At 35.0% G+C, this 12,570-nt stretch overlaps 1 protein-coding gene across 1 annotated transcript; it reads left to right on the forward strand.

Annotated features, from left to right (window-relative positions):
• Positions 1–5,479: 5,479 nt before the first annotated feature.
• On the forward strand, positions 5,480–7,711 carry THNSL1 (threonine synthase like 1). The gene has a single exon (XM_065872826.1). The coding sequence runs from the start codon at positions 5,480–5,482 to the stop codon at positions 7,709–7,711; it is 2,232 nt and encodes a 743-aa protein (XP_065728898.1).
• The last annotated feature ends 4,859 nt before the right edge of the window (positions 7,712–12,570 follow it).

Consider the following 12,570-nt stretch of genomic DNA (forward strand, 5'->3'; position numbering starts at 1 on the left):
ATCCAGTTGGTCAGGTTTATATTTTTTATCCCAGGCGTTTAACAAACATTTTATTTCAGATGACTGGCACCTTGTGGGTGATGCTCCTGTTCTTCACGTCGGATTTTCTGTTTTGAAACAAAAGTTTATTTGTATATGCCACTTTGCCCTTTTCCTTTCCACTTTGAGTATTTTACGTTTTTGGGTTTTTTGCTTAGCATGTATAGAGAAGAATAATGTTCTCTACATATGCTAAGATTTGAACTAAGGACTCAGAATGATAATACCGTTAAGCCAAGTGGACAGTCATTGGCCAAAGTTTATAAACTTTCTAATTAGAAGGAACGCTTTAGGACTGTTTATGTGAATCAGTTCCTAAAAGAGCCAATAAAGGCAAAGCATGATTTCTGCAGTTAGTAAGCACCCACTGGCTTTAGCTAGTCTTGACTTTCTGCTGTTACTGAATACAGTAATTTCACTGATGTCAGTATGTTTATTATGGTTTTAAAAACACTAAACAGAATTTAAGGTCTCAATGTGGTGTATTCAGTGCACCGTCTTAATGAAGTTGTTAAATCATTTGGAAAGGAACTTTTTTTCCTTTAGATACTTGGTCTGTAATTCTTCTTGCCTTTTGAAGGTATGTTTACAAAGAATGCATTTCTAATTTTTATAATTCCCTCAAAATGGCAGTCCTATTCAAGGAAATGCCTATGTTCAGTATGTCCACAGAGAATTAGTATTGGTGTACCATCAGAGGTGGTGAACTTTTTCTGTAAAGGGCTAGATAATAAGTATTTTAGGCCTTTGCAGCCCAGATGGATCCTTTCGAAACTACTCAGCTCTACCATTATAGCTCAAAAGCAGCCAAAGACAATATTTAACAAATGAAAAAAATGAATGAGCAAAGTTTTGTTCCCATGAAACTTTACAAAAATAGGGGTGGGCCAGATTTGGCCTGTGGGTTGTAGTTTGCACAGACCCCTTATATGAATGAATGGTTGTACATACAAATTAGGTTTTTTCGCTAAGTATTATTTTAATCTACTTAAATGAATAAAATGGGCAGAGGTGGGAATATAAATAGGACAATTGGGAGGAAAATAAACCCTTTCTAAAGACATATTCTTTACAATATTTTTCTAAGTTATAGAATTGCAAAGGGTACTTAAAGAGGCTTTTGAATTAGATACGCAAGACCTCTAACAGCGTAAGACTACCAACAGGAAAGGCTTAGGCAGCTTGATTCTAAGATAAAGGCAAAGATGAGTGGTGAACTTGGAAAATGCTTTGATTGTAAGACCCCTGTGATTACCACATGGCACTGAAGTGTGGTCCTTCCTCCTCGCTGTTTCAGTCAGCTGACTGACTGAAGGCTTGTTAAGAGGATTTTTACTTAGTAGTCAGAAGCAGCAAAGCTTCTAACCTTCTGCGGGTTAGTTTATATCCTAATATATTTGCATTTTTTTCGTATTACTTATGGGAAAACAATTTATTGTAAAAATGCAGTAATTTTTTAAGAATTTTTAAAAAACCTTAGAATGTCTTTCTTCATAAAATAGTGGACTAGATTTAGTCATCCTTAGAAATTATTAATAGATTGTATTAAAACAGGATGACAAGTATAATCATGGCATAAATATTTTCAAAAGTTCATTGAACTGTAGCCAGTTCTCATCATGAAATAATTTTTGAAGTGCTACACCTTATTTTGGGAGAGTAATAACAAATATTTTAAATGGGTAACAAATGCTAAATCATTTTCACTAAATAGATTTTGACAATTTCCCAGAAGTATTCTAGGTAATTTTATAATGGAATTGAAAATTTCTGGACTATTTTGGAAGTAAAAATAATGGGTTTAATATGATTTTGGCTGATTATCAATCATCTAGTGGTAAATGTAGGAAAATATCACTGTAAATAGTTTCCTGAAAACTAATATGTATTTCTGTTTTCAAAGTGTATAACTTTGTTATGATTCTTAGGAAATAATTTAAAAACCTTTTAAAAAGTGGTTTCTGTACTTTTTTCCTTGAATTCTTCAGTTTTGATCAGCTTGCCACAGTAAAATTGTTAAATTTCATACTTCGAGGTCACACAGTACTTAAATTAATAGGTACATGTGGACATTCTGTTTTTTAAAGTTCTTGCTATGATACTGACACATCACTGCCTTTCCATTTATCTGTTTGAATGGCAAGTGTCTTTCATGTCAAAAAAGTGTCCATTGGAACTAGTGGATCAAAAAACTCCACTGTAAGTGATAAGAAAACCTATTTAAAAATTATTAATGTATAATGGAGTGGTATATATCTTCTATCCCCTGAGAAATTAGAGAGTTTACAAAAATATTTTTTGTGTAGAACTTGGCTCTACAAAAAATATTTCAGAACATCAATGATTCAGTAAAACCTGAGTACTTAATGATCAAGAGATTTAGTCTTTAAGTACTGTTTTTGTTTCTTGACTCTTATGTGATTGACTTGCATTTAATTTGAAATAGTTTTGTTCTTTGGCTGAAGAAAAATTGCCTATTCATAACCCCTTTACTGAAAAACGTATTAAAATATAAGTAAATGAAAAAGTCTAATAGCATGGTTTTGAATCATAAAGGAAAATGATATGCAGTTGGTCCTCACTTTTCACAAGTTCTATATTTGTGAATTCTACTCACTAAAATTTATTTATAACCCAAAATTAATACTTGTAGCACTTTTGCAATCATTCATGGTCATGTGCACAGTGGTGAAAAATTCGAGTCATGAGATATGCATTCCAAGCTGGAGTTAAACAAGGTGATGCTCTGCCTTCTTGTTTCAGCTCCTACTATAAACAAGTGTCTTTTGAATTCTATTTAAGTGCCACATTTTTTGCATTTTTGTGCTTCTAGCTGGTGATTTTGCTGGTTAAAATGGCCCCCAAGCAGAGCACTGAAGTGCTACTCGTGTTCCTAAGGCACTAAGGCCACGATGTCCCTTACAGAGAAAATGTGTGTGTTAGATAAGTTTCCTTCAGGTGTGTGTTAAAGGCTGAGTTCAATGGTAATGAATCACTATGTATATATATTAAATAAGATGTCTTTAAGCAGAAACACACATAAAACATTACGTATTGATTGGTTGGCAAAAATGTTGTGACCAGAGGCTCACAGGAACCTAACCCTGTATTTCCCCTAGGAGCAATGGTTCAATATTCACTAATTCATATTCATGGTGACATGATAGAATATAACTACCATGAATAATGAAAATTGACTATATTACCTCTTAAGTAAAAATGCAGTTTCCAGATAAAAGTTACATGCTGTGGGCATTATTCCATCTTCTCTTGTCTTTTGGTTGGCTTACAGTGAATGTTGAAACCCTAAAATGAGTTTGTGGCTAAATGTTACAAAATTTAGTATGTAGCTTCTTTAATTTTCTTTAAAAATGATAATGTTAGAGCAATTAATACCTGCCTTCTGCTAGTTTCAGGAAGATTTTTATGGTGAAGTAATACTGATACAGAATTAATAAGTTGAACTGTCACAATTTTCTACTTTGAATTCATATAAAACAAAGGAAGAATAAGGTTACAGAAGATAAGGTGAAGTTAACATGCATAATGTCTGTGTTACAGTCTTCTGCTTTTAATGGAGTTGACGTTAAGCATTGTAGCAACCAACATAAAGTGGAAAATATCAGATAAAAGATTTAATGCCCATAAAAACAAACCAGCTACTCAGGTAATACACAATTATTACCAATATAGACCTCAGAAAGTTATGCATTGGGAACTAACAAAGAAGACACTCTGTGATGTTATAAGCAAAAGCCACCTGAATAGTAAGTTAATCAGGCTGTTTTATACAGTGTCCTCAAAATAATGTGGTAACGAAGAGTTCCAGAATAAAAGTAGTTTAATAAAAGAAATTGCTGATAGGGTTCAAGTGTACAGTTCTCTGATCCTTGGCTTGTTTCAGGGAAAGGATTAGACTGTGCTTGACAGAACAGTTCTTGATCCACGGATGAGTACCCGTTTTCTCTGAAGGTTTATAAACAAACCAAACCATAAAAAAATATGCCTAGCTTTGTGCCTAGATATTCTGATTGAATTTGTATGTTTTTAGTCTATTGTCATTGAGTGACAGTGGTTAATATTACTATATAAATGGTCTTATGTGCCAACCACCATGCTATATGCTTTGAATTTATTATAAAATCATTTAAATAGCCAAGAGGTACCCATGTGTGGCAGACACTGTGCTTTTTACAGGAGATATTATTGCATCTAAATCATGTAGTGATTCAGATACTCATTTCATAGCCTCAGTCCACTGATCACTAAACATACAGTTAAATCATTGAAAGTTTTAGGTGTCGTGTGAAAGATTTATATTTATCATTTGGTTATGTTGTCTTGTATATTGCTTTGTGGCAGAACTTCGGTACTGTCTAGTAAAACTTTTTTTTTTAAGTAAAATTTGACCTGTCTTGCATACATTTGTGTTTTAATGGTGAGTAATTTCCAAAGACAGGGATTTGACCAGTATGGGGAATTACAGAGCTTCTCCGGATGCCAGAATAAGTTTGTCCTCTTATCATTGGAAACATTCCTGAGTTTTTTTGCTATCACTCTGGAGTCTGGAATTTGAGTTAAGTCTCTCCAATGATGATGTTTATAGGACAGAAATTAAAGTGATGGTCCCATGCAGAGAAGGTTATAGATATGTAGCCTTTGACTTTGCTGCTGATTATCAATTTTTCTTAAGTATTTGCATAATGTTATATCTTTCACTAGCTTTTTTTAAGGACTTCAACATGAAAAAGATGTAAGAATGATTCTTAACAGTATGCATGTAAAAGGCATGTAAGAAAGAAAATGTCATACCTTTGCCCTATAGTTTGGAAAATTATTTAAGCATCTTATTTATTTATTTTTATAAGCAAATATTTTATTCTGGTTTCTTGTGAATTCTTTGAATAAGAAATTTATGAGTAACATGATAATCTCTCAACATTTTCATATAAACTAAAGAGAAATTAAATATAAAGAGTATTGTTCAGCTTTTTGTTCAGCAAGTAAATAGCATTCCAACTCCAAATAATCCTTATTTACATGGGTTATAAACCATGAGACAATTTTCATTATAGGAAAATAAATACTAATTTGATTTAGTATCTTTTTGAAAAAGCATCTATGATACGGCATTTTCTGAATAAAGTGTTGCTCATAGTTACAAATTGTTAAAGTTTGGATTACTCAATGTCTTGAGACTTGAAAAGACTGTTAAAAGGATAATATGAAATAAATGAGAATTTGGGTTCAAATACTTTTTTAAATATCCCATAAATTTGGAAGAATGTTAAACAGTGTATGTACTGTGGGCGTGGTTATACTTAATCCTATTGGGATAGTCTTTTGAAATTAGTAACCAAATGTCTTTTTTGTTTGTTTTTATGTTTGAAAGGGCCAAAGCCAGTTTTTAGGTTGGCTTGCGCAGAAAAGTGAAAAGAGAATGCTCCACTTTAACCGATGTCAGCATCTGAAACAAATAGCTCAGAAATGCTTTTCTAGTACACATGTGAAAACGGATAAACATGCACAGCTATTTCTTTCAAGAACCTTTGCACTTGCAGAATTAAGGAAGTCATGGCACTCAATCTACTCTCTTGTTGGAGACAAAAATATTATCCTGATGGGACCACCCGGTGCTGGGAAAACAACAGTAGGCAGAATAATAGGTCAGAAACTAGGTTGTTGTGTCATAGATGTGGATGATGATATCCTTGAAAAAACCTGGAATATGAGTGTGTCTGAAAAATTGCAGGATGTTGGTAATGAGCAATTTTTAGAAGAGGAAGGAAAAGCTGTGTTAAACTTCTCTGCATCTGGAAGTGTGATTTCCCTTACTGGGTCCAATCCACTGCACGAAGCTAGCATGCGGCATCTGAAGAAAAATGGAATAATTGTTTATCTGGATGTACCTCCAATAGATATAGTTAGTCGTCTAAAATTAATGAAAATAGATAGGATTGTAGGTCAGAATTCTGGAACATCTGTGAAAGACTTACTTAAGTTTAGAAGACAGTATTATAAGAAGTGGTACGATACTCGTGTTTTATGTGAAAATGGGGCTTCCCCGGAGGAGGTAGCTGACAAAGTGCTGAATGCAGTTAAAAGATACCAAGATGTGGACTCAGAAACATTCATTTCCACAAGACACATTTGGCCTAAAGACTGTGAACAGAAGGTCCCAACGAAATTCTTCAGTGAAGCTGTGACTGAGGGGTTAGCTCCTGATGGTGGACTTTTTGTTCCTGAGAAGGAGTTTCCAAAATTAAACTTTGGGGAGTGGAAAAGCCTCGTAGGAGCAACGTACATAGAAAGAGCACAAATACTCTTGGAAAAATGTATACATCCTGCTGACATACCTGCTTCCAGGTTGGGAGAAATGATTGAAACTGCTTATGGGGAAAACTTTGCCTGCTCAAAAATTGCCCCTGTCAGGCACCTGTCAGGCAACCAGTTCATCCTGGAGTTGTTCCATGGACCAACGGGATCATTTAAAGATTTGTCTTTACAGCTCATGCCCCATCTTTTTGCACACTGTATTCCACCAAGTTGTAATTACATGATACTTGTAGCCACCTCAGGAGACACCGGGAGTGCAGTCTTAAATGGCTTTAGTCGTCTTAGTAAGAATGACAAGCAAAGAATAGCTGTGGCCACATTTTTTCCTGAGGATGGAGTAAGTGATTTTCAAAAAGCACAAATAATTGGCAGTCAGAACGAAAATGGATGGGCAGTAGGTGTCACGTCAGATTTTGATTTTTGCCAGACATCTATAAAAAGGATTTTTCAAGATTCTGATTTTACTGGCTTTCTTACTGTGGAATATGGAACAGTGTTAAGTTCAGCTAATTCCATAAACTGGGGCCGACTGCTTCCCCAAGTGGTTTATCATGCTTCTGCATACCTTGATCTCGTTAGCCAAGGGTTTATTTCTTTTGGAAGCCCAGTCGATGTGTGTATTCCCACAGGAAACTTTGGTAACATTTTAGCAGCAGTGTATGCCAAAACCATGGGAATCCCTATTCGAAAATTTATTTGTGCTTCTAATCAGAACCATGTTTTGACTGATTTTATAAAAACAGGACATTATGATCTAAGGGAAAGAAAATTAGCACAAACCTTTTCACCAGCAATTGATATTCTCAAATCTTCAAACCTGGAGCGACATTTACACTTGATGGCTAATAAAGATGGACAATTAATGACAAGATTATTTAATCAATTAGAAGAGCAGCATCACTTCCAGATAGAAAAGATTCTAGTTGAGAAAATTCAGCAGGATTTTGTAGCTGACTGGTGCTCTGAGGGAGAGTGCCTAGCAGCTATTCACTCTACCTACAATACTTCCGGGTATATTTTGGATCCACACACTGCTGTTGCAAAAGTAGTTGCAGACAGAATGCAAGATAAAACCTGCCCAGTGATCGTCTCATCTACAGCTCATTACTCAAAGTTTGCACCTGCTATCATGCAGGCTTTAAAGATCAAAGAAATCAGTCAGACTTCATCAAGTCAGGTTTATTTACTGAGTTCATACAATGCATTACCTCCACCTCATGAGGCTTTATTGGAGAGAACAAAACAGCAAGGGAACATGGAGTGCCAGGTCTGTGCAGCTGATGTGAATGTCCTGAAGAGTCACGTGGAAAAACTGGCACAAAATCACTTCATATAGAAGTTTTCTGAGTTAAAAAAAATGTTCTGGTGATAAGCATGCAATAATTGATCACAAAAGTAGATTTGGAATACAAATGACATTTTGTTTTTTATGTTAATATGTATGTCTATATGTAGATCTGTTATCTTTCAGAATTTCAATAGCCTAATCTCTAGATCTGAACATTATACCTACACATGCTCCTTGGATCCTTAATCTGGAAGTGACAGAAAGGTAGCATAGTACACAGACCCTTGTGCTGTGCTTTGCACTCATGAGGGATATATCAGTTTCTACTCCCTCACCCCCACTTTTAAGCAGACCAAAATGTCTGGCGTTCAATCTGGCAATTAAAATATTTAAGCATAGTTGTTCCGTAGTACATCTGTAACCATTACCAGTTCTCTATTGAACAGAAAGATAATTTACCACTCTAATGGTAACTTCTGTGGAGGAAGTAGTAAGCTCATCTATTAAGAAAGGGCTAGTAGTGTTTTTGACTCTCCATTTCGGACTTGTAATCAATTATGTGTATTCTACGCCACCCAGATTAGATAAGTGCTCTGGCCTTCACTCCCCTTAAGATATGTAGAGTTACGGTGATGTAGTTTGAAAACCAAGACACAAGATTTAAATCCACAATGTAATAATCCACAGAACTACTTAGTAGTGGATACGGAAATAAAATTGTGTATCTATTTCAAGAGAAAAGCTTTCCAAAATTCAGAGTATTTGAATAGTCTTCATGGAAGTATGTTTCTAGTTCTACCAGTTTTCCTGTATTATTTGGACTCCATTCCTATATAATTTGTCTATGGTCTCTTTTCAATGAACATTGTCTTTTTTGGTAACTAAAATCACATACAGTTGATGCACATATTTAGTTTTTCCTTCTTTGTAGTAACAGTACATTATAAACGTGATTTACATTTGTGAATTTCCTGGATGTTTTATTTCTGAATTAAAGATTATCAGTGAAAGGACCTATTAGTGTAATGGACTACTCTCAACCACAAGATGGCATTCCTAACATAATTTGTCTTTGCTGATAACATTCTGCTTCATTTTCTGGGAAAACTACCTCCATAAACATATTATAAGTTGTCAAGAAAAAATTGTAATCGTTCAATGAGCCGAAGCAATCTGTTTAAAAAATTAAACTAATTATGTTAACTTTGGATCTATGGCTTCTAAAATGTACATTTTAAAACCAAAACTTGAAAACTAAGAGCCGTTACAAGAAAATAATGGAAGATTCAAAGTTTACTTATTCACGTAGGTCTTAGTTATTTTATCATTTGCTTATAAGGATATTTGTTTCAGTAAATGATATGTTTAGAAAACGCATGTAAATTTTCCTGTGTGTATGAGAATGCACTATTTTTCTGAAAGTGGGAGGGACAGTGTTTAAAAAAATGACATGGGGCTTCCCTGGTGGTGCAGTGGTTAAGAATCCACCTGCCAATGCAGGGGACACGGGTTCGAGCCCTGTTCCGGGAAGATCCCACATGCTGCGGAGCAACTAAGCCCGTACGCCACAACTACTGAGCCTGCGTTCTAGAGCCCGCGAGCCAAAACTACTGAGCCCGCGAGCCACAACTGCTGAAGCCCGTGCGCCTAGAACCCGTGCTCCACAAAAGAAGCCACTGCAATGAAAAGCCCGTGCACCGCAACGAAGAGTAGCCTCCACTCGCCGCAACTAGAGAAAGCCCGCGCAACAAAGACCTAACACAGCCAAAAATGAATAAATAAAATAAATCTATTAAAAAAAAAAGACATGATTTTTGCCCACAAGAACTGTAATTAAGGAGACAACATGTAAAATTAAATCATGTATTGATACAACACAGAAGAGTTACTGCAAGTTAGGTCATGAGTAAGTGAAAAATGATACAGTCAAGAGCTGTAGGATTACCATGGACCAGTCAGAAAAGGCTTCACAGAGGACATAGAAACAGAGGTAAGTCCTGAAGGATGGCAAGATTTTCTAGGTGAAAAGGAAGGGGAAATACATTTTAGGCAGACAAAGGAAATAGGTATGGTGAGTTGTTCAAGAGGGTACCTGCCTTTATCTGTGGTTGGTTTTGTTCTCTGTCCAAAACTTACTTCATGCCTTCACTTTTTCTTAAAACCAACTCTAGCCCTTCCCTCTCAGCTAAAAACCTTGCCTCAGTCAAGAGGAACAAGCCAGCAGTGAAGACATGCTTTCCCACCACCAAATGTCTGAATCTGCTGTACCTGTTTCTCTCCTCGCCTGCCTCCTGCTGGGTTGAATTGGGTGGTATTCCTTCAGGTGTGTCTTGGCTTCTGTTCCCGTCAGGGCGCTCACATCACTTGCTTCATCAGTTCTCTCCTCTGCTGTTTCTTCAACCTCCCCCCTCTGATGGAACCTTTCTTTCTATGCCATTCAGATGCTCTGTTTTCATATCTTATAAAGCATAAGAGCAAAACAAAACTCTAAACATCCACATTTCCCCCCATCTACTCTTTTATTTCTTTACGTTCCATTCAAGACCAAGCCTTCAAAAAGAGTTGTCTGCATATATGGTCTCCACTTTCTTACCTCTCATTTTCTCCAGCGTATGTAAAGTACACTTACAGTTTAAGGAGGAATAATAAACAACCATGTGCCCCACACCTTGCTTTATGAATAGACCATTCCTCATCTGTGACACCCACTGTGGCTCCTCTTTGATTACATTTACTTCTCTCCCTCAGAGGTAACCACTATCCTAAATTTTCTCTTCATCATTCCCTTGTTTGTATTACAATTCTGCACTGTTTAGTTTTGCCTCTTTTTAAATTTATGTAAATGGAATCATACTATATATATTCTTCCATGACGTTTTATTTAAAAACTTTAAAATTCATCCATGCAGATGAGTGAAACCATAGTTCATTAATTTTTATTACTGTATAATATCCTATAGTATGAATACCATAATCTATCCATTTGCCAGTTAGTGGACATTTAGATTGTCTAATATTTATATGTTCTTGTATCCAATAGGTATACTGTTTTGTAAAGTTGTGTTGAAGGCTAGTGAAAATGGACTTCCAAACATTTGTGATTCTTTCTAATGTTGTAAAAATCGATTTCATATCTTGGCTGTATTAAAATAAAAATGTATGGTCTGTTTATGATATGAAAAATTATTATCAGTTCTTAGGCTATGGTTATAATTTCTACCTTATCTTTGAAATTATTTTACCACGTCAAAAAATATAGTGAACTTGTAAGATTTTTGAGAAAAAAGAAAGGAGATTTTTAAATTACATGTTAATGAAAATTGTAAAATATTTTTTCATCAAAATCGAATTTAGAAGGTAATAAATTGTTCTCTTTGAAGTTTTTGTTAGATTTTAATAGCAACTCACTTTCAAAAACAATCACAGCAAATACTGTTTCTCTCAATCCATTAAAAATTGCCATTTTTCAAAATGGAAACTTTAAAATAGATATTCCAGAGCTCATAAGAAATGCTAAAATAAGAAAAAAATGCTAGGAATCACTTTGAACAGAAGTTAAAAACATTTTTAAACAACAACAAAAACTCTTTTTGGCACTCTTTAAGGCACAAATATCAATGCACGTTGATGTTTAAATCACTCAACTTTATTTCAGATTAAACTAGGCTTGCTTGTATTCATGGCAACATTAAACTTTAATTTATAACTATATGCCCAGCAATAGGTTTTCTTTTGAAGCCACATAAAAAAATACTGCTTGGGGTATACTTGACAGCACACACCCCAGATTTGCAATCCATGTTGTAGTATATCATTTTCTTTAAAATTAGAGAACTTCTAGGTTTTCAATATTTTTAAAAAATATTTATTTAGGCTGTGCCAGCTCTTAGTTGCGGCACGTGGGACCTAGTTCCCCGACCAGGTATCCAACCCAGCCCCCTGCACTGGGAGCGCGAAGTCTCACCCATTGGCGTGCCAGGGAAGCCCCTCAATGTTTTGTTTGCAGCACTTACTATCTCATGTTCTCATTGAGTCATTCACTTGCTTTCTGTGCTGCTGCTGGTCTTTTCATCTGATATTTTTGTCCATTTATGACTTACTTTTTTAATGACTTTACTGCCACTTTAGTGGTCCCCAAAAGCAATTCAATGATGTGACCTGGGTATTGTTTCTGGTGCCAACCTCTAAAGTTGATTCTCTGGTTTTCTGGAGATTCTTTGGTCCATTTATTATCTTTTAATAAATTTATTTTAATTTAAGCTTAAACTTGTTCGGAGTAACTTCTGTTATTTGCAATAACAACCCTGCTTAATACAGTTCTAAGTGATGATTACAAGTAAAATTAGTGAGATTGGCACCAAGTGATATAGAGTAAACATTTTGAGCTGGGCAAAAATAAGTTAAAGCATTCGGTGGAAATTGACTGGCTATATACAGGAAAGAGTATTGTATATTTTATTATTATTTGTAATTTTGTGTTCTACATTGTTTAATCAGTAAAAGTCTTAATAAACTTATGTATACACACACACATTTTTCAGAGAGCCAATTATTACTACCACACTGAATATATGGCAAACACATGACTTCACCTTTCTAAAATCTTAAAATTTTGGAATTGCAAAACATTTAACCCATGGGTTTTGCATAATGGATTGTTAACTTGTTCATTTTAGCACAACACAGTTTCCTAATCTAACAGAAAAGATAATGCAAGAAAATAGCATTTCTACTGGATCAAGTGGCCTGGTTAAAATGATTTGACATCCTGGTTTGACAAGATTGGAGATTATTCATATTTGTCTTGAATTTTACAAAGTTCAAATCAAACAGCAGAAGTTTTCAGAAAATAATTTTACTTGCCCTCGATATTACCTTTTTTTCTGGGACTATCTCTCCAATCTGTT

This window comes from Phocoena phocoena, chromosome 2, assembly GCF_963924675.1.
Source record: "Phocoena phocoena chromosome 2, mPhoPho1.1, whole genome shotgun sequence".
NCBI classification, from domain to species: Eukaryota; Metazoa; Chordata; class Mammalia; order Artiodactyla; family Phocoenidae; genus Phocoena; species Phocoena phocoena.